This window comes from Penicillium vulpinum (genome assembly GCF_028829585.1).
Source record: "Penicillium vulpinum strain IBT 29486 chromosome Unknown utg000004l_segment0_segment0, whole genome shotgun sequence".
Lineage (NCBI taxonomy): Eukaryota > Fungi > Ascomycota > Eurotiomycetes > Eurotiales > Aspergillaceae > Penicillium > Penicillium vulpinum.
Window position 1 is genome coordinate 1,536,471 of NW_026643244.1, and position 20,354 is coordinate 1,556,824.

At 47.7% G+C, this 20,354-nt stretch overlaps 10 protein-coding genes across 10 annotated transcripts; 6 read left to right on the forward strand and 4 right to left on the reverse strand.

Moving 5' to 3' along the window:
- Positions 1 to 405: 405 nt before the first annotated feature.
- Positions 406 to 4,106, forward strand: N7479_009137 (formin-binding protein HOF1; the record flags this gene model as incomplete). Its single annotated transcript, XM_057256830.1, has 6 exons — positions 406 to 448; positions 500 to 604; positions 656 to 942; positions 990 to 1,301; positions 1,352 to 3,872; positions 3,937 to 4,106. The coding sequence occupies 6 exons, from the start codon at positions 406 to 408 to the stop codon at positions 4,104 to 4,106; spliced, it is 3,438 nt and encodes a 1,145-aa protein (XP_057104288.1).
- Positions 4,107 to 5,159: 1,053 nt separating this feature from the next.
- Positions 5,160 to 6,248, reverse strand: N7479_009138 (uncharacterized protein; the record flags this gene model as incomplete). The annotated part of the gene is made up of 1 exon (XM_057256831.1): positions 5,160 to 6,248. The coding sequence occupies one exon, from the start codon at positions 6,246 to 6,248 to the stop codon at positions 5,160 to 5,162; it is 1,089 nt and encodes a 362-aa protein (XP_057104289.1).
- Positions 6,249 to 6,490: 242 nt separating this feature from the next.
- Positions 6,491 to 6,865, forward strand: N7479_009139 (uncharacterized protein; the record flags this gene model as incomplete). Its single annotated transcript, XM_057256832.1, has 1 exon — positions 6,491 to 6,865. One exon carries the CDS (start codon positions 6,491 to 6,493, stop codon positions 6,863 to 6,865), a length of 375 nt encoding a protein of 124 aa, XP_057104290.1.
- An 813-nt stretch (positions 6,866 to 7,678) lies between these two features.
- Positions 7,679 to 10,068, forward strand: N7479_009140 (MDR family MFS transporter; the record flags this gene model as incomplete). The annotated part of the gene is made up of 13 exons (XM_057256833.1): positions 7,679 to 7,835; positions 7,889 to 7,953; positions 8,012 to 8,316; positions 8,378 to 8,392; positions 8,442 to 8,511; positions 8,558 to 8,773; positions 8,826 to 8,987; positions 9,040 to 9,046; positions 9,103 to 9,213; positions 9,271 to 9,401; positions 9,457 to 9,564; positions 9,624 to 9,802; positions 9,861 to 10,068. The coding sequence occupies 13 exons, from the start codon at positions 7,679 to 7,681 to the stop codon at positions 10,066 to 10,068; spliced, it is 1,734 nt and encodes a 577-aa protein (XP_057104291.1).
- Positions 10,069 to 10,793: 725 nt separating this feature from the next.
- On the forward strand, positions 10,794 to 12,215 carry N7479_009141 (PP2C family serine/threonine-protein phosphatase; the record flags this gene model as incomplete). Its single annotated transcript, XM_057256834.1, has 1 exon — positions 10,794 to 12,215. One exon carries the CDS (start codon positions 10,794 to 10,796, stop codon positions 12,213 to 12,215), a length of 1,422 nt encoding a protein of 473 aa, XP_057104292.1.
- A 165-nt stretch (positions 12,216 to 12,380) lies between these two features.
- N7479_009142 (uncharacterized protein) lies at positions 12,381 to 12,968 on the forward strand (the record flags this gene model as incomplete). The annotated part of the gene is made up of 2 exons (XM_057256835.1): positions 12,381 to 12,574; positions 12,680 to 12,968. 2 exons carry the CDS (start codon positions 12,381 to 12,383, stop codon positions 12,966 to 12,968), a joined length of 483 nt encoding a protein of 160 aa, XP_057104293.1.
- Positions 12,969 to 13,242: 274 nt separating this feature from the next.
- N7479_009143 (aminoglycoside phosphotransferase family protein) lies at positions 13,243 to 14,233 on the reverse strand (the record flags this gene model as incomplete). The annotated part of the gene is made up of 2 exons (XM_057256836.1): positions 13,243 to 13,420; positions 13,473 to 14,233. The coding sequence occupies 2 exons, from the start codon at positions 14,231 to 14,233 to the stop codon at positions 13,243 to 13,245; spliced, it is 939 nt and encodes a 312-aa protein (XP_057104294.1).
- A 1,691-nt stretch (positions 14,234 to 15,924) lies between these two features.
- Positions 15,925 to 16,676, reverse strand: N7479_009144 (DUF4870 domain-containing protein; the record flags this gene model as incomplete). The annotated part of the gene is made up of 4 exons (XM_057256837.1): positions 15,925 to 15,995; positions 16,094 to 16,196; positions 16,250 to 16,292; positions 16,360 to 16,676. 4 exons carry the CDS (start codon positions 16,674 to 16,676, stop codon positions 15,925 to 15,927), a joined length of 534 nt encoding a protein of 177 aa, XP_057104295.1.
- A 213-nt stretch (positions 16,677 to 16,889) lies between these two features.
- Positions 16,890 to 17,679, reverse strand: N7479_009145 (DASH complex subunit DUO1; the record flags this gene model as incomplete). The annotated part of the gene is made up of 2 exons (XM_057256838.1): positions 16,890 to 17,327; positions 17,383 to 17,679. The coding sequence occupies 2 exons, from the start codon at positions 17,677 to 17,679 to the stop codon at positions 16,890 to 16,892; spliced, it is 735 nt and encodes a 244-aa protein (XP_057104296.1).
- Positions 17,680 to 18,274: 595 nt separating this feature from the next.
- Positions 18,275 to 19,726, forward strand: N7479_009146 (uncharacterized protein; the record flags this gene model as incomplete). The annotated part of the gene is made up of 2 exons (XM_057256839.1): positions 18,275 to 18,987; positions 19,042 to 19,726. The coding sequence occupies 2 exons, from the start codon at positions 18,275 to 18,277 to the stop codon at positions 19,724 to 19,726; spliced, it is 1,398 nt and encodes a 465-aa protein (XP_057104297.1).
- Between the last annotated feature and the right edge of the window lie 628 nt (positions 19,727 to 20,354).

Consider the following 20,354-nt stretch of genomic DNA (forward strand, 5'->3'; position numbering starts at 1 on the left):
ATGCATTGAGAATAGCAAAATGAAATAAATTATGTTTACAATATTTCTGATTTCGTATTTAATTATCTTCATATTTAATTATCCGGGCAAACTACATAACTTTGTACATAAATATTTTCCACTTGAAAGTTTTTGGGGCAGACCTCGGGATAAAAGAGCTTATGTAACGCGGTACATGGCGGCACCGTGGTGGTTGGTTGCCCCGAGAGACGCGGCCGTAAACAGTACCATCCCTCCGTTCATCTTCAACTTCGATACCTTGTGACCTCCAAGGGTCTTTTGTGTTGTTGCTATTCTTTTTATTCTTCAACAGTGTTATTGTTCTTATTCTTTTCTTTGTACTTGTGATTTCAAAACACTTCGATTGCATGCGCAAAGGCTGGCCGAGGCTCAACATCGATAACAATGCCGGGGACAGTGGCAGACGGACCTACGGTCTCCATGTCTTGTATGTGGTACAACACTGATATATCCTTGGACACGCTGACAGTTATTCTAGTTGCCAACAATTTTTGGGGCAGAGATGACGCAGGACTTCAACCAATGTTGGACCGTGTGCATAATTCAAAGATCACCAACGACGAATTGAAAGTGTTCTACAGCAGTACGTAACATGCAGGTGGCACAATAATATTGAGTCTTAACACCTTTATAGTTCGAGCCTCTATCGAAGATGAATATGCACGAAAACTTCAAGCTCTGTGTCGCAAGTCATTAGGATCAAGCGAGATGGGTTCGCTCCGAGCCTCTCTCGACGTGGTTCGTGGTGAGACCGAAGCGATCGCAAAGGCACATTCCGCCATTGCAGGACAAATGAAGACCGAACTGGAGGAGCCACTTGCTGCGTTTGCTAGCGGGATCAAGGAGCGACGAAAGATCATTCAACAGTGCATCGAACGCTTACACAAGACGAAAATGCAACAGACACAGCTTGTCAACAAAGTGAGTAATCTTATGGAGTAATAAGAGGTAAAATACTAATTATACAGACGCGTGATCGTTACGAACAAGATTGTCTCCGCATCAAGGGATATCTCGCGCAGGGCCACATGGTCATGGGCCAGGAAGAGCGCAAGAACAAGGCCAAGCTGGAGAAGACACAGATCCAGATGGCATCAAATAGCCAAGAATACGAAGCAGCCGTCAAACAACTCGAGGAGACAACTGGACGCTGGAATAAGGAATGGAAGTCAGCATGCGACAAATTTCAAGATCTGGAAGAGGAGCGTCTGGACTTCACAAAGAGCAGTCTGTGGACCTACGCTAACATTGCTTCGACTGTTTGTGTTAGTGACGATGCTGTATGTTTATTCCGTCCGGGCTTACTTTTCAATGCTAATTCGAGTTACAGTCATGCGAGAAAGTCCGTCTCTCCTTGGAGAACTGTGAAGTGGAGAAAGATATTATTTTCTTCATCAAGGAGCGGGGAACTGGACAAGAAATCCCAGATCCTCCCCGATTCATCAACTTTTGCAAGGATGATGACTCAAGCTCTGAGATAGATGAAGCTGAGTGCTACTCGGTAGCCCAGTTCCAGCGCACCATGAACCCTGCATTCCGCACATCTTCTCCTCAGCCTTCAACATTTGATTCACACCATGATCCACAGTCAGACCTCGCGGCTCAGATGGGACACCCTGCTCCTCCTGCCATTAGCGATGCGCCAAAACCTCGGGAACAGGCACTCCCACAGCAGCAACTGCCACCCTTGCAGCAGCAACATGAAAGGTTCATGCAACAGCAGCCTCTCCTACAGCAGCAACCTCCACCATTACAGCAGCCTGAAAGGTTCATGCAACCGCAGTCTCCCCTACAGCAGCAACTTCCACCATTACAGCAGCAGCCTGAAAGGTTCATGCAACAGCAGTTTCCCATACAGCAACAACCACCACCTTTACAGCAGCCTGAAAGGTTCATGCACCAGCAGCCTCTCCTACAGCAACAACCACCACCTTTACAGCAGCAGCCTGAAAGGTTCATGCAACATCAGCCTATCCTGCAACAGCAGCCCCCACTACAGCCACAACCCCAGCAGCCTGCGCCTCTGGACTTCCGTCGTGGCGGCGCACCGCCTCCTAACTATGATCCTGACCAACATGGAGAGATTGGAGCTGTTCCCCACAATGCCTACCCCACAGATGGTATGACCATGTTCTGTCGTGCTGGTCCACCCTCAGAGCGAAGCTCGGCGACCAGTGCGTATCGCCCGTCTAGCCGTGGCTCTCAGAGTGAGGTTTCGAACCCAACCTCTGTGTCAAGTGTGGACGAGACGCCTACGAAGAAGTCTGTAGTAAAACCAACGAACACTGCGCCGACGCCAATTTCCGGAGATGACAAGTCACCGAAGAAGAAAAGCGCTTTCTTCAGTAACAGTCCGTTCCGTCGCAAGAGTCGCCACGATAAAGAAAGGCCAGTTATTTCTTCAAAGCAAGTCGCCACCTCCCAGCCGGTTGCTTCACCCCACCCTGCATCTCGCGGTGGCTGGGATTCTCCAACGAAACAAATCAGTCCAACAAAGCAAATGAGTCCTCCTAAGCAGGTGATCCCGCCCAAACAAGTCACCAGTCCTCCCAAGCAAGTGAGCGCTCCCACACAAGTGAGCCTACCCACGCAAGTGAGCCCGCCTACACAAGTGGACCCGCCCAAGCAAGTGAGTCCGCCTACACAAGTGAGTCCGCCTACACAAGTGAGCCCACCCAAGCAAGTAAGCCCGCCCAAGCAAGTGAGCCCTCCCAAGCAAATGAGCGCTCCCACACAAGTGAACCCGCCCAAGCAAGTGAGTGCGCCTAAGCAAGTGAGTGCGCCTACACAAGTGAGCCCGCCCAAGCCGGCTAGCCCAACCAAACAAGTCAGCCCAGTCAGACCTTCAGCAGGACCGTCGGGTCGTGTCCCTGGCAGCCCGGAGCCTGTTGATCCTCGAGCAAACTTCCAGCTTAATGTCGGGAATAATGTCTTTGACGTTGCACCACCCCAACAGAGCTCACCCCAGAAAGGATCACAGCCAAACCAGGCGCCCGAAGATGAATTGGACCCTATCGCACGGGCTCTAGCGGACCTCAAGACAAGCGGAAAGCAGTCAGCAACTCGGGTGTCGGCAGATCGATATCATGGAATCTCCACACCCACTGCATCGGCACAATCTTCCACATATGGTGGCAGTAATGCTAGCGTTGCTGCTCCACCACCAGCATACAATGATCCCACGGTCAAGCGACTCGGCGCACCTCAGCCGGCCTTCACAGCAAAGCAGATGCACAAGACGACCCAGAAGTACACTGGCCAAACCCAGAGCATGCTTCGAGGACAAAATAGTAGCATGGGGTCTAGACATAGCGGTCAAACCCAAGAAGCCCCCCGAGCTAGATCACCAGCGCCAGCACCGAGACGGAGCGTCAGCCCTCAGCCCCCTCCTCCCCGTGTGGATACTCGGATGAGCCATCACAGTAGCAGAAGCCAGAACAGTGGCAGGGCTCCGAGCCCTAGTCCGAGTTCTTACCAGTCTAACAGCATGCGAAGCCAATACAGCCCATCGCCCACTCCCCAGCGTACTCAAGATCCACCCTACTCTCCAAACGATTTTGCTCGGAGGGTCTCGCCCGCTATGAGCCACCGTGCTGTATCTCCGCAGCCCCAGTTCAGGCAGCAAGTTCGTCCTTCCAGTGCTGGTGGCATGGAGCTGCAGCTGTCTGGAAGCCACGACATGTACGGTTCGAGCAGTCCCGGTGGATATGCCGGCTCGGTTCGAGGAAGCAGCCGCCCCTCATCGACTTATGGTGACGGTCCGCCTATTGGCCGATCCCGGAGCCGCACTATGGCTGTTGCAGAACCTGGACGCAAATTCAGTCGTGATGGCCGTCCAATCTTGCACTTTGGTAAGCATTCATTTCTTCTCTCAACGATGCGTTGCTAGTATCTAACTTGATTTCAATCTCACAGCTCGTGCTATGTACACCTACAATGCCGCCATCCCTGAAGAGCTTAGCTTTGGCAAGGGCGATGTTCTTTCCGTTATCCGCCTGCAAGACGACGGGTGGTGGGAAGCCGAAGTCACCAACGCCCGTAGCCACCCTGGCCTCGTGCCAAGCAACTATCTGCAAATCATCTAATACCCCCATTGATCTCACGACCCGCCACGACCCTCGCAACCTTCGTCCTGACGAGGATGCACTTCCTCATGTTCTCGCGTAGATACCAAAACCATGCATTTGTCGACTTTCTTTGCACATTGGCGATTTCTTTCTAACTCTGCTTCTATCTTTCTTTTATTTTCAACACGGTGCAATAGTTCCGCCTTGACATCACCGAACAGCCTGTTTAATCATATTATTCTGTTCTTGTGGATGTTTTTGGGAACTTTAGCGAGTGTGTTCTGGGGATCTTTTTATCATGTGCTTCGTGCGAAGTTGTTGAATTTTTCTTTTTTTGTGTTTGCGGAGATCTGCTCAAACAAAATTGTATGATGAGCAATCTCGGGCCATAAAGACCTTAGCACTTTATGGTCTTTTCATTTTTCATTTTCTTATTCCCCCTTCTTTGGTTCTCCATTGTTTGCTTTGCTCTATCTTTGAACACTTGTTCAATTCTTATGGATGATACGATGTGCTTTGTTTTAATTGATACTCTCATTTTTACAGTATGTTCCCCATGATATATGTAAGCAGTACGCAGACCACAACAGCATTGGCTTAAATTGAAGACATTTGCCGTGTATACTCGACGATTAGTTCTTGTAGTAGAACTTCAGGAAGGAGGTTTTACATCTGTACCTTGTCTTAGCCCTGGAGATCTGCAAAGGACCGTTAGCTGTAGCATATGATCACTGCCTAATTGAGACTAAGGCTCTAGAAGCATGGCATGTATGCGCTCTCACTTGAGGTGCATATCTTGGCAGGAGCATAGTGAAAGAAAGTGATTAGTGTAACCCCGAGAGAATCTTGGAGATAAGAAGGTATTGAACTTAGTGGCTCAAGAGGTCTCAAAAGGAAGCGCTCATTGGAATGCTGAATCAAGACCTCAGTGTCGCCATCTGGGTGGACCAGTAGACTCCTTTATAGACCGCGAAGAGGAACGACTCTGGCCAGCTTCTGTAGCCTGTACCACTGTATCTGAATTGCAGGAGCACGCCGATTTCACAGACCACAGGCCGTAGTTCGCTAGCATCAGCTCCGCCTCACACGATCATGTAAGCCTTCTAGTTCCAACAAGCCAAGGAGTAAGTCATCATCTTTCCATTTCTCAAGAGCCTTCCTCTTCGATGCCTCCCAAGCCTCGTCTTCAAAGTTGAAGGCCCGCTGGAGTCCTGCAAATGTATTTGAAAGTGTCTGCGTAGCTAGAAAAGAGCTCTCAGGCCCAAGAGCGAAGAAAAATCTCTGAGCCTTTCTTCCCTCGATGACACAGAGAGCAAGATCTTCACGGCCCTTTTCGCGAAAGATGGCAGCTAGCCGTAATTTATCCGCGGTTAGCTCATTAAAGCCGTTGTAGAACTCAGCCACCGGCCACATCATACACGGGGAACAGAATGCCTCCGCCTTCGAGACAGTTTGCGTCCATTCCCAGTCTATAACACCCACAATATCAAAACAGTCATTCACCAGAATATGATCACCCTTATCGTCCGGGTGCTTGAGAAAGAACTGGTTACTTAGTGGGACATCTTTAAAGAGAGCGCTAACAATATCCTGGCGAAATCGATGAACGAGGTAGGTATCTACCGGATAGTAGGGGTCAATCTCGCCACTAGCTATCATTGAGAGGTAGGAATCGTGGATAACCTGAGAGCCTTCTAGCGAAGAGAATGGACCGAGTGGCCCTTTTCCTATCCGGAACGTCGATTGATGTGCGAGACCTTGAAGGTTTATAACCTCTCCCGCAGTGGAGACAAGTGATCCTATTGCTTCGAAAGGATGCCTTTCAATCTCAAGGGAAATGTCAACTAACTGCTGTATAACCTTCTCTTTCTGCTGGGGAGTCGCCGCCTGCCAATCTAGGGACTTTCCGTCCAGCTTCTCCATTAGAATGTAGTCAACTCCAAGTGGGTTTCCTGAGTTGGATTCGCATGCCCAGTCAAATATTTTAGGCGTGGGAATACAAGTGTACCGCTGAAGGTAAGTCATAGTTGCAGCTTCGCTTCGAAGTTTCCAATCACGGACCTCCGGCGGTGGTGATGAGGTTCTTGCGAGGCGAAAACGCGCGAGCCACTTGACATTATCATCGAAGGTGATCTCGGCGTGGCAGTTCTGGTTTCCCATCATAGCAGACAAGCTCTTACGAGACAGATCAACCGTACACGGGATGCCTTCTCTGAGCATCGATGCACGGAAACATAACTTAGAACAATCTATTCGAGCGCATAGCTCGTCTATATGACGAGCCTCTGTAGCTGCATATTGAGCAGAGTAGGATTCCCAGCCTTCCTATTAGATAAGTATGAGTATTTGTATTATGGCTAATACTATTTGAGCAGGCGTATCACAAACCCCTGGTTTTGGACATGTATGCCACGGCTCTCGGCGGTGCGTGCGACAGAAGTGTCTATCGCACAGCAAACAATCTCCCACTCTCTGCGCCGCTGGTTTCTTACAATTCTCCCATTCGCATGACCAGTGAGACATTGGGCAAGGTTGGTCCATCAATGTGCCCTACAGGACCACAGCGACAGCCAGTCCGCGTTTTGTTAATATTCCTCGCCGTCAGGCGGTGTGGGAAATGGAAAGTCCGGAATTTTACTTACTATACGGCGCATACTTTAGCAACGGAAAAGCCCCAGCCTCCTGTTTTTGAATGGAGAGAAAATGGCCAAGGCTGTGCACAAGCACCAGGTTATTCTTCAATTGGCCTAATTACTGCGGAGCTAGATAATCGTTGAATTGTTTACACGGCCAATGTTGTCAGGAGGACAGTACCTGAAGGTTTGAAATAGTATCTGATACTATAATGAGTGGGGATGTTAAAGTGGATCTATTTTATCGTGCTAATCGTAGGCAGTTTTAAATAATTGGTGGACTAGGTACGGAGTAGTATATATAAAGCTATCGAAAGATTGGAACACAACGTGTGTGAGGCTCAACGAGGGGGTAAAAGACCAATCAATGCATTAATGGTGAAAGCTTTGATACGGAGCCATCATCCATCAAAAGGGGCAGAGACCTGATTGCCGAGCCAAAATAGGGATGACAAATAAATATTCCGTTTTCAGTAGACAGCAGTTTTTCTCTCGTTGCGGTGGAAAGCATCATTGAAAATGCACATCTGGTCGACTCCCAAATAACCATCTCGTTCATCAACACCATTTCACTTTTCATGCGAATAAGACCCTCACGTTCCTAGGATCATATCCGGCCCCAGGATTCATAGCATGTTTGAGCAAGAGAAATTCCAGGGCCATGATCAGCATGCGAGGCAATTGGTCAAGTGATCAGAGACACTAAGGTTGGGCTGAACTACTCCGTACAAAGTAGTTAGGGCTCTAGACTATTCTAAGCATTCCTTGGCAGGGAATCCACTCGGGTCCCGCCGCAAATGTGGATTTCTCCGGGTTTCGCAAGCCCGTCGGTGCTCCATCTGGCACCCGCTTTATCGCTATCGCTATCATGTTCGCACTTTTCCTCGAACACACCTTTCGTGTTTCTGGTCTTATCCAGGTTCTATCTCCCCCCCAAAGCACGCCAACTTGTAAGCCATGGCCAACGATGATGCTACTACGCGTTCCAAACACTCTGAGCTCGACAACACAAACGATGCACCGATCGTGATATCATCAAGCGGGGAAGACAGCCATCTGTTGACAGGAAAAAAGTTATCGATCGCATTTGCAGCAATGCTACTGGCCCTGCTGCGTACGTTCACTAAATTAGAATGTGATATTCGAGCGCGCGACTGAACAATGTAGTAACCGCACTGGACCAGACTATTCTATCAACTGCTCTACCGCGAATCGCGTCGGATTTCAACGCAGTTAGTTATGTAGGAAAGGCTGATATCAGTTCATAGACTTACGTACAATGCTTGGTAGTTCTCTCAACAAGGCTGGGTCGCCGCCTCGTTCGTCCTCACCCAGACTACCTTCATCCTCTTCTTCTCCCAGGTCCTTCGCCTCTATCCAGCAAAATACGTGCTGATAGTATCTGTGGTGATCTTTGAAATTGGCTCTGCCTTGTGTGGTGCCGCCCAGGATGTCAACATCCTTATCGGTGGGCGGGCACTCTCTGGTGTCGGCGCTGCCGGCATTCTCACTGGCATTCTCCAGGTGATGGCTCAAGCCACCCGATTAGAGGATCGACCAACCCTGTTCAGCCTCTTCGAATCGGTATTCGCGTTGTATGTCCACGGGTTTCGCTGCGGCTTTGGTAAACATGGTAGACTGCTAATCGTATTTTAGTGCCTCGATCATTGGGTAAGAAGACATGTTTCTCCTTGCCGTACAACTAGGCTAATTTTATCAGACCTCTTATAGGCGGCGCCCTCACAGACCACGCCTCCTGGCGGTGGTGCTTCTATATCAATTTACCCATTGTAAGTCAGTCTAAATTGCTGTTTGCTTTTTGCTAAATCCTCCCAGGGCGGCGTATCCATCATAGCGATTGTATTGCTCGTGGATGCTCCACCACCGCTCGGATCCGAAGACTACGATCGCTCTTTCAAGGCTATGTTTTGGAGTACGGCTGCCTTGGACTGGATTGGTACTCTACTCAGTCTGGGCGCCGTCACAAGTCTTGTTCTAGGCCTCCAGTGGGGCGGCAATGAGAAGGCATGGAACAGCGCAGACGTCATTGTTGTATGTATTCCGAGTCTAACTCGTGAAAGACCCGCTAATTGACTTGCACTAGTGTCTCGTTCTTGCACCCGTGCTGACAGCTGTGTTTATCTTTTGGGAGCACTATATGGGAGATCGGGCTATGGTTCCGTTGGCCATCTTTAAGAGCTTCTCTATTTACTCAATCTGCTTTTTCGCGATCTTCAACCGCTTCATCTACCTGATCTTTACCTATGTGCGTTTCGTTCCGGTCACGCTTATGGGGCAGCACTAACGTTCTTCTATAGTACATTCGTGCGTCGTGTTCCAGCTTCATGGCCTAAACGTTGCAGGCTGACCATAATATACAGCCATCTACTACCAGGCAGGCCGTCACCACTCTGCGACGAAGAGTGGTGTGGACTTGCTCCCGCTCATGCTGTCCGTCGTAATCTCGATTGTGGTGTCTGGACAACTTGTCGGTATGTGTTTTGTTTTCCGTTTGTACCCAGACAACTAATAAACTTTGTTGCCACCAGGTCGTTACGGCCGCTACTGGCCGTACTTAGTTGGCGGACCGGTGATTGGCGCTGTAGGTTCTGGACTAATGTACACTGTGACCGCGTTGCCTTCAAACGCAGCTGTTATCGGCTACCAGATCCTTGTCGGCGTAAGTAATTCCTCATATATTGTGTATAGTCCTTCTGATACTAGTCCTATAACAGATATGTATTGGCACAACTCTGCAGAATATCCTATTCGCCATGCAGGCTGAGTTTGACGACACACCAAAGCTGATCAGTCAAGCGACTGGCATGGTGAACTTCTGCCAGGTACGCGTATCACACTTATAGCTCGCGCTCACTGCTCATAATGTATTCTTATCTTACAGTTCCTCGGTGGTACGATTGGTCTCGCCATCGCCGAAACTACCTTCTCGTCAGAACTCTTGCGCAATTTGCGCAAGTACGCGCCAGACGCGCCTTTTGAGACAATACTACAGTCGCCGCTGTCGATCTATAGTGCAGCGGTCCCAGACGCACTGGTGCCTAACGTCGTACACGCCTATGTGTAGGTTTGCTCGTGCTCGTCCTCGTAGATGATGACCTAACGCACACGATATCTGTAGTAAATCCCTCTCAATCGTCTACATTATTGGCGTCCCAGCGAGCGTTCTCTCGCTAATCTTCGCACTCTGTATCTCGAATATCAACATCAAGAAAAAGCCCGAAACGGAGATAGAAAATCATGTACCGCATGGTGATAACGTGGCTAGCGAAGGGCCACAAACGTCCAACGAGCAGCACCCTATGGCAGAGAAAATACACTCACCCTAGGCTCCATTGTGTGGAAGATACCGCGTTTCAATGAACACTATCCCGAAGAAGGTGGACCATTGGATGTCCTTATGGTACATCCATGGAAATAGAAGGACCAGAGTAACTCTTATAGCGAGTTTTGCATTGCTTATGGTACGTACATTGGAGTATTAATTACGGAGGCCTACTCCACCGTTGGAAGTTCTATAATGAATTTTACACTCCATGAGATGTATGATCTAAGGTTAGATAATGCATGCTTGATTCGAAGGATCTATTTCTGGTGCTGCCCACAGGCGAAAACTGAATGCAAAGAAGTTGCTAGCTTCGATCAACTCAACTGAGGATATATAGATTGCTATAATTTAGTAAGCCTTATACCAAGTCTTTTTTGTTATGCAGATATACCTATACAATATTGTATGTTGTACTAATGCTTTTTATATATCATTCTCGCACTATCTTCAACTGGTGTATACCCTTCAATTTTTTTCATATAAAATACTAGAGCATCCCATGCTCTTTGCTTGATGAATATATTGCCACTTAGAGACTTTGGGCTAATTGTTTCATACAGGCGCGCCCAGCTTTGAGGTGTTCACTTTACCCCTTTCCAACGTTGTCCGAGTTCAGCAACAGGTCTCGTGATCTTACCGCCTTGACGAAACCTGGAGTAAGCTTCAAGTTGCTTTAATCCTCTATTGCATCTCCTCCAGGTTTCTTCCTAGCCGCCATAATCTACCATGTTATCATGTCTCTCCCGACCACGTTTAGGGTGCGTGACTACCTCAATTGTACGGAGACATACTAAACGTTCATTCTCAACGAAGAGCTTGTCCTCAAATTCGAGGATTTACATTGCGACTGCCGGTTTGATCAGTGTCCCCAGTCTGTGGTGGTTGACCGCTACAAGGGATGATGTGCCCCGCCTTGAGGGTCCACCCGCAGAGCAATTGGTCCCTGAACCGGGTCTCTCCAAAGAGGATATCACCCAGATATTATCGAAAGAAGCATATTCCTTTCAGGTCAGAAATATCACAGGCGTCGACAGATACGATGGTAGCCAATTGGCATCCAATAGCCCGTGCGAAGACCGGTTTATCCATGGCAAACTTTCCTCACCGTGGAATGAGGCTGATCAATGGATGTCCTGGGCTGTTTTTGATGGACATTCAGGCTGGCAGACAGCAGATCTGTTGACGAAGCAACTCCTGCCTTTCGTGCAGCGCAGATTGACCGAAGCCAAACCACCTTCAAACGAACCGGTGCCAAATGAGTCGGTCCGGCGCGCTATCATGAACGGATTCGTGGACCTTGACGACTCCATCATCAAGACCGCACAGGACACATCTAACAGTAAAAAGTCCTTTCAGGACAAGGTTAAGAAGCTGGCTCCTGCTTTTGCTGGTTCATGCGCTTTGTTAGCTCTGTACGATCCTTTCACAAGCACACTGCACGTTGCCTGTACTGGAGACTCAAGAGCGGTCTTGGGACAAAAAGGGCCAGACGGCAAGTGGGAAGTGATTCCCTTGTCAGTAGACCAAACTGGCAGCAACGAAGAAGAGGTCGCCCGCATTTCCGAGGAACACCCTGGCGAGGAAAACATAGCCAAAGGTGGACGGGTGCTTGGACTCATGGTTTCACGAGCATTTGGTGATAGTCTGTGGAAATGGCCTCTCGATTTCCAGAAGGAAATGAAGCAGAAATTCAATGGTCCTGCACCCCTAACGCCACGGTACGATGTCCGCACACCCCCATACTTGACTGCCGAGCCGGTCGTGACAAGCACCAAGATCGACCCTAACAAACCCTCGTTCTTGATCCTGGGAACGGATGGGCTGTGGGACTATCTGTCCAATAAGCAGGGTGTCGACCTGGTAGGGAACTGGTTGGAACAACAAGGGAATGGGGAGAAGAAGAGCGAATCAGAGCCAGCAGATCGCCAATTTGACTTTGGCAGATTCTGGAAAGATGTTAACTGGAAGTTTGTGGAGGAGAGGACAACGATCCAAGATGATAATGCTGCAGTACATCTGATGCGTAACTCGCTTGGTGGAAATTACCACGAGTTGATAGCAGGCCGGCTTGCGTTTGGCCCTCCTTTCTCTCGACGGGTACGGGATGATATCACTGTGCAGGTCGTTTTCTTTAATGTGGAAAAGTAAATCCCAAGTTCTTGGTTGATCCAAACTGGGAAGTTTATTTCTGAAAATGTGTACCTCCGAACCCCTTCAGGCGACGGAGACTACAGATAGTTGCGATCACCACACTGATGTATCACATATTTTACAACTATTTCCATCAAATTTTCAAAGAAGATTCTTTTAAGAATGCCTTCCATTTCTCATCTTATACAGTCGCCACAGAGTAGTGAAGGCGCTTTGCGTACTCGCTCAGCTGATTCCTTGTTCATTGTATGGGTTGGGATACTTTCTGGTATTCTTTTGTTCCTTATAGTCGCTTCAGTCCTTTTGATGGCATGTTCTCCTATTGACTGTTGGTCTATACGCAAGAAAATTGCTCGGTAAGTCGCAAGCGATGATGATACCTATTTCTATCGGCATCTAATCCACCAGTTCTCTTTAAAGAGAGATGCTAACCAGACTCTGAAATCTAATGTTATATATAGAGCTGGGTGTCGAATAAAATGTGGGTTCCAAAAAGAATGGCACTTGATCTCTGTTCGAGAAGTATTGCCTCAATTTATCGCCCACGAGCAGCAAAACACACCTGGTAAGGAGGATCCCATCCAAACTAAGTATTTTCATGGCACTAATTATTATGGCCGTTGTCCAGAGTCCATCGAGATGCAAGAAATGAGGATGGAATACACTAGATCGGATAGCACAGAGAGTCCGCCGCCAAACTACGAATATTACCGGCCTCCCGAGGAGCCTTTACCTGTTTACAAACCATAGGAGAACCCTGATTTGGTCTGAAAGAATAAGATAAACTGAGGATAATAGTATGGAGCTTGATATTACTTGCCTTGGCTATTATATTTTGATCTTACGTTGAATATGATACTACTGGGATAGCTTTATAGATACGAAGACGCTAAACGATCTAGCTTACGTTTGAAGCCAGTGCTAATAGTAAACTGCTAATTATGTTTAACTTCCTATACAGATCCAGCTGGTTCATCGCGAAATAATATTGCGCATGAATGACGTAAATATCGTACAAGGAGACTCAATTTAAGTGTTCAGCCCCTAAAGCTGAGTTTGGAGGAGGGACAAAAGTGGGTGCTGGGGTGTGGTTTTCGCGATGATATTGTTCTATCCATCCTGGTGGATATTCTGGCATCGGAGGAGGCGGTACAGGTTTCAAGTCTCCAGGTAACCTGCGACATGCAGACTTCTTGGATCGGCTGGAAGTAGGTAAGTTTCAATCAATATGTAGCTGGATTCCTCTGCACTTACAATGGGTATTTTTGAATATTTCTCCAAGCACACAGAATGGACTCTTTTTGCGCCATTTCATGACTCGACAACGGGTCCATTGATTCTAAGAGAAGAGAGTTGAAGTTGCCGTCTTTTCCTTCAATAATCCACTGCATGCAGACTTCGAACAGTTTTGGATAGTAGCCGGCAGAAGCCCAATCAATCAGGCAAATAGACCCATCTTCTTGCCATATGATGTTTCGAGGTGCTATATCTAGATGGCAGAACACGAGCTCGCAGCCCTGGAGAATCAGTTTCGGATTGTGGGCGAATAGCCGGCTGTTGAACCACTCTTCCATCTCGTGCGAACTATTAAATACTAGGTCTTCCGTATCTGGGAAAATGAGACCGCGACAAGGCCCTCCAGATAGGGAGCCAGGAGAAGTGTGCCGTAGTGTTGTGAAATAATTAAGCACGCCTGCAACCTTTTGGATAGCTGTTTCATCTAATATATCAACGATCTTCCCTTCTATGAACTCCATCACAATATAACCGTGGCCCTGCTCATCCAAAAAGAAAGCATCGACACGTGGAATACGAACTATGCGACTATCCACCAGCTCATAAGCTATCCGTTGATTTTCGGCCTCTTCTTTCGTTACACCTGGGCCGCACTTAACCACCTGATGATTGGATATTCTGATAACGCCTTTTCCATATTGGCTAACAATGTTCGCAGGCAAGGGATCTGCACAACAGGCGATCACCGAGGCTGGTTGGATGTCTTGGGGGAACGCCATTCTATTTTTCAATGGAGTTGCGAAATAAAGACGCCTGTATATTTGCTGATTCTGGGTGTTGAAGAAAAAAATGCGTAAGAGAGCGAAGATAAATGTATGTGGTTGTGTCTAAAGACTCAAACAAGCGGTGTGAAGGAGGGGCCAAACAAAAAGGTAATGTACAACTATTGGACTCGCGAATGCTGTCGAGAATACCATGATAGATTAATAATGAGTTTTCTGGTTAATCAGTTTTGGACGAAAAAGGACCACTTATCCTATATGTAGCCAATGGACATCTACAGTAGGAGCTCCTTTCCAAGATTGTATAGATAGGCACACGCTTGCAGCTGTTTCTCCAGCGTTATCCAATCTCGACCAGTGTTTTTAAATCACTTATACTTACAAATACTGTACTCGTCCCTATTTAGCGTCTAGATTAAAATGGCAATTGTTGGAGTCGAGTAATGGTGGTACACAAGATTTCTCGGTATTGGTAAGCTTCTCGCAGCTGAAGGTGCTCATAATTGGGCCATCGGTGACTAAAGTTGGGATATCTACATATAGAGATCTAGGGGTCATGCTGACGCAAACTTGGTAGCTGTCCAAGTGAGGATGTATACATTTAGCTTAGACAAGACCTAGGATGTGCAATTAAATTTTGGCTTCATATAGAGCTCTTATAACCCCTAAGCCTCCCCAGAAATCCTTACCAATCTCTACCTTAATATCTCAATTTTATTGATATCCTCATATCTACCAAGAATGGCTCCTGTTCCTGATAACAAGTCTGATTCAACCGCAGAGAAGCCAACCGATCTGGCTGCCGAGATTTTGGGGATAATTCTACTATCCGGATTTGTTATATTGTTGTTCATACTAATATGCGCCATCTTGCATAGGTATGTACGATCGCCAAAAAATAATACCGAGGGCGATTATCTTATAAGCAAACAACCCCGTGGAGAACTTGATGCTAAAACTACTGTCATTCTGTTAGATCTGGTGGAGCATATGTAGTCGGCCGCTGGATCAAGAACTGCTACACCGGAGTAAAATCAGCTCTCAACACAACGAGGTTGAAAGTAAAATCATCTCTCAGCATAATCAGATGGAAGAAATCTACAAAAGAAGCATATGGTGAGATCTATGTCAATCCTTAAACCCAAGAATGTTACGATGTTAAAACTGACACCCCAGTTAACATATAGATCCTCAGAATACTTCCGATATAAGGCTGCAGTACATGGTCCCTTCCTCTAAATTGACTCATGCCGCCACAACACCAACCCCTGTTCCTCCTTGTACCCAATAGACAACGGGTCTGGTACACAAATCTCCGGGAAAGCAATGACTCGATAGGTATTTGGACTAGAAAAACTGGTTGATAATCTTTTTGAAGAAGATAGATTGCGCTGAGATGAAGTCTCATTGCTATACTCATGAATATTTAGTTCCCTATAATTGGCATTTTGCAAATATTGGCTTCAGCTGGATAAAATAATTCGCGACATTAGAAATTCTAAGATTTACAGGCCTGGAAAAAGCTAAACAGAAAGAGAATTATTCACAGAATGCACGCATAGTCTGCCCAGCAATCAAAGAAAGAAACTAATAATTATTGACAGACAGGGGTATATGAAGGAAAGACATGCTTCCTCGCAGTAATAATTCAAGTATGTGCAATTCTCAAAGAAAGACAATGTTCGTGCTCATTCATCATCAACAAAGGAGTTAGCCAGGTGGCCAAAAAATGGGACCTCAAAGTGGTCCAAAGTATCAACTAGAGATAATGCGATTAGTATCAGATCTATATCCCGCTAAAGAACAGCTCAGCCATATTGGCAGCTCCCGCAGAGAAGCCAAGGTTGAAAGACTCACCATCTTGGTAAGCATGCATGCTGAGGAAACCGATTAAAATAATATCGATAATAAACAATGTCCAGGAGAGAAAGCTCGACCAACAGAACAGTAGATGGATGATCTATGTGTGGTATGTGAGTGTATGCGACATAGTAAAAAAGATGGAATACTAACAAACATGGTAGCAAATAACATGCTCGATTGCCAAGCATGAAACCTATAGTAAATATTTAGCAAACTATACTTCCAAGTAGCCCTAAAGTAATGTAAAGTCCATCACATACCGCACATAGTCGCTCTTGTGTTCAGCTAGTAGTAGGAATAGACCCCCCGCGGGAGGAAGAAGCAGATACGCCAGCGCTGCTTCGATATCCATGCGAATGGGAAGACTCGTTTCAAAAGCCCCTAGGCTCACATGGCCACTCTCGACGTCTCGCCCAACTCCTGTGTTGCCATGTCCGCTGAAGTAACCGGGGGAGGGTAGATCAACCGAGGCTCGCGGCGAGCGGATGATTGGGGATATTCGGTGACCCTCTGGGCGGGGAGGGGAAAGAGTGCGCTCAATCTCTGGTGATTGATCTTGATACGGAGCGAAGTTCATTATGTTGTATCTATGTAGAAAGGTAAATGACGGAATGATCTTCAGGGACAGGGGAATAATTTGGGGTAACTTCTTATCCTTATCAGATCGCGACGCGTGTACGGCCCATGTGATGCCTCAGGCGACAACATATTAAATTAAGGGTATCATATCATTTTGTTTGATCTTCATAGTGAAAGATTTATTTATTGTACATGAACTAGCCCAGTCCATCTAGGCTTTTCCCCGACCGCGAGCAATTCCACTCCCTCGTGCTATCCCGCTGCCTGGCCGTTGGGTTGTTGTCGTAGATCCCCGTGTTGCTGTGCGGGTTGTGCTGACACTGGGCGTTCTTCCTAATCCAGTGCTCCGAACCGTACCCCTCGTAGTCCCGCGGGTGGTACCTCGAGTACCCCGAGTGAGCTGTGCGCGTCGCCTTTCAATTTCCTCAGCTTTTCGCGCTGCTGCTTCTCTTTGTTGCTGGAGTGCTTGCTCTCGTCTTTCTGCCGCTTGCTGTCTTTGAATTGCTTGGTTCTCGATATCGATCACATCCTGAGTAGCACCTTGCCAGTTAGGGTTGAGGATCAATCGCTGGTTATGCTCGGTTTGGGAGAGAATGCGAGTCCACGTGTTGAGGAGTGTCGAGGCCGATGTAACAGTTCGTGAGACCGTCTATACATATGATTAACCAAACAATTGATCATGTTTTACGAGAAAGACATATTACCTCCATGTTTCCTTTGGCGGAGTCTAAACTTCCCAGAAGTCCTTCAATCACTTCGTTGATATTCCGGACGCCTAGTAATTCTGTCCGGAGGGCAGCCTCTCGGGCTTCTTGGGGATCCGAGAGAGGATCCTCGCGATCGTGGGAAGCTCGAGGTTCTGGTGTAGTTTTCTCGTCGGAGGTTCTTGGGTTGATCTTTTTGTGGGTCACTCTCCTGGATGGGGAGTTCCAGAGATCCTCTGTGTCATCGTCAGATAGCTGGAGCCTCTCCATTTCTTCTGCTGTGGTGCGGAAAGCCATGGTGTTGAATTTGCGTAGAGTAGGAGCCGAAGTATGTACAAGCAATGTTGATAGACTGAACACCTAAATGGGTTTAGTCTCCGATCGCTTTGGTGTATAAGATGCCCGAACGTCAATTGATAGCTGACCAGTGACAAGATCGACGATAAGATAGTCAAATATGCAATTGGGGTAGATCAAAATAGGAAATCAACACTCTTGACGCGGGGTTTTCAGCCACCGCAATTATCGGGCGGTGAGTATACCCGGGTGGCTGGGCGACAATCGCCGCCTTTCACAACAACCTTCGCCCTTCCTTCATCCTCAACTTATCGTTTTTTATTCTCATCGTCTCGGACGATTGGATATCTGCAAGATTACGTTTAACATCTTTTTTGTACTTTTATACCTCCGAGTGCTGCACTCTTTTTGGTTGGAAAACATACGAGTTGGACGTTTACGCCCTTGATTGAATCCACGCTCCTCCTCGACACTTCCTCAAGATCGAAAAATCCAGAAAAATCCCAAGCCTAAACTGTGACTAATATATTATTTACATCTTTACTTTAAAGATCGCAACTCATTGAGCGGTTTCTCAATCGTGATTCAAGTCAACATGGCGTCAACACCACCGCCGCCCTCACCTTCTGACCTTCGCATACCCAGAGCGCCGCGACATGGGGCAAAGCACGACGAATATGAACCTTATCCCACACGTTATTCCGCTAGACTTGCAGGTCAACGAGCGTCGAGGGCTGTCCAAACCACGCCGCCCCCAAGTCACCCAAGTGCAACTGCCAAACCTGGAACATCTAAAAGAACTCTTTCGCCCTCTTCGCCTGGAACCGCCAAAGCCTCGCCTAAAAAGGCTGCACGCTATCACAGAACTGCTGCCTCTCGGATTTCCCCTTTTGATTCCGAACTTTCACTTCCCCGCACTTCTGCACAACACACTTCCCGATCCTCTGCAGAACAGGCTTTACCTACCCCAGCTAAAACCCCTTCAAAAAAGAAGGTTATCAGTTCCAGTTCATCTACGTCTCGTTCTCTGTTTCCCTCAATCTCCACCCCAAAGCGCAGAAAAATGGATAATCCCAATCATTCTGTCGCAGATCCCCCAGCAATCTTTGCCGATGAGCCTCTGATGGGATACACTATCCAAGCTACAGGACAAGAATTGGGTATCTCTATTCATGAGGATTCACGTGATCGCATCCCTGTAGTCGGTCCACTTTCGACTGATTCGTTCACTCCCAAGCCTGCAAGAGCTGTTGGACGACCTGCCACTCGCTCGACCACCAGCCTTCGCGATGGTGCCTATTTTGTTCAGTAAGTCAACCCCCACTTACCCATCATACCCACATATTCTAACTTATATCTTAGCCGTGGAAAAAAAGTATTCAAACGCTTTGATGATATGGAAGAGGAGGGCGAGGATGAAGATGACCTTGGCCTTTTCGCCAGTCGCCCCGACCTGTTAGCTGATAACCCTGACGTTCTGAGGGATGTGAAGCCACTGAGACGTGGCGAGATCAAACCTCGTGTCCTATTTCCTACCGCCGTTGAGCCTACCCATGGCGAAGAAGAAGATGTCACCGATGTTGAGGATCATGAGGATCACGAGCCAATGTCTCCAACCCCGGCTTATGCAGACCTGTCATATTCTGCTCCTCCCATGTTGCCAGATACAGCTACCTCCTTTGAGTCTGAGGTCCCACCTATCTCTCGTTCTGCCCCCGTTGGACGTACTGGCCTCTGTTTCCCTCGCACTACCGCGAGCTATGTGCCACCTATTCAGTCTACTTCTTCCTCCGAGGACCTTGCTTTCAACACTTCCACCGACGAAACGCTTCGGCCCCGATGTCTCTCTATCAGTAGCAGCAGCAGCAGCCTCCTGAAGTACTGGCCACCCGTCAGCAGGAAGACGCGGGAGCCCGACACCCGCAGCGACCGTGTGAAGCGCCTCCGCGAGGCCCGCGGTAGCCCTGGCCCACGTACCCGCCAGGCCCTACGCGCAGAAGCATCTGCAGAAGCTTCGACCACCGAGCCTTCCACGTCCGACTCGTAGTTCTCACTTGCGCGTCACTTTTCCTCCCCTTCACCTTGTATTATTGCAGCGTTTTGAAACTTTTCACATTTCTCTCATTCGTGCGTTACGCCGGACATGGCGCTGAGTGTGTTTCAATCTTTTCTTCTTGAACCCATATGCGCATCGCTTTGCTTGGTTCATTTTTTTTTCTTTTCCTAATGCCCTCCCCAAGACGGCCGTCTTGTAATTGCGCAGGCCGCTGGGGTCTTCGTTTCTTTTTTTTCTCGTTTCAATGCGTGCGTGGGTTGGAAATTGCTAATACTAAGGATGATACCTCATGAAAACATACTCGGCTGGAATAACGGCGTTTTCTCTTTCTTTTAATGTGCGCTCTTGTTTCTTTGTTTTTTTTTAGTCTTCTTTTAGTATCGGCGTGCTCATTTGTTGCTTTCTTCATCGCGGGAAGCGATTTGTTTGATGATCACGGGAGGAATCATGGTGAATGGTAAACGGAATACCTCAATGCAAACTCAGAATTCTTGAAATTTTTCCCCCTATAGCTAGCACTAAGTCGGTACATAGGTTTGTTTTTCTGTTGGGGAAGCTTGTAGTTTCGTGTATCCATGCCGCTAGAAGTTGCTAGGCGACACTGTAGGGATATCACAAT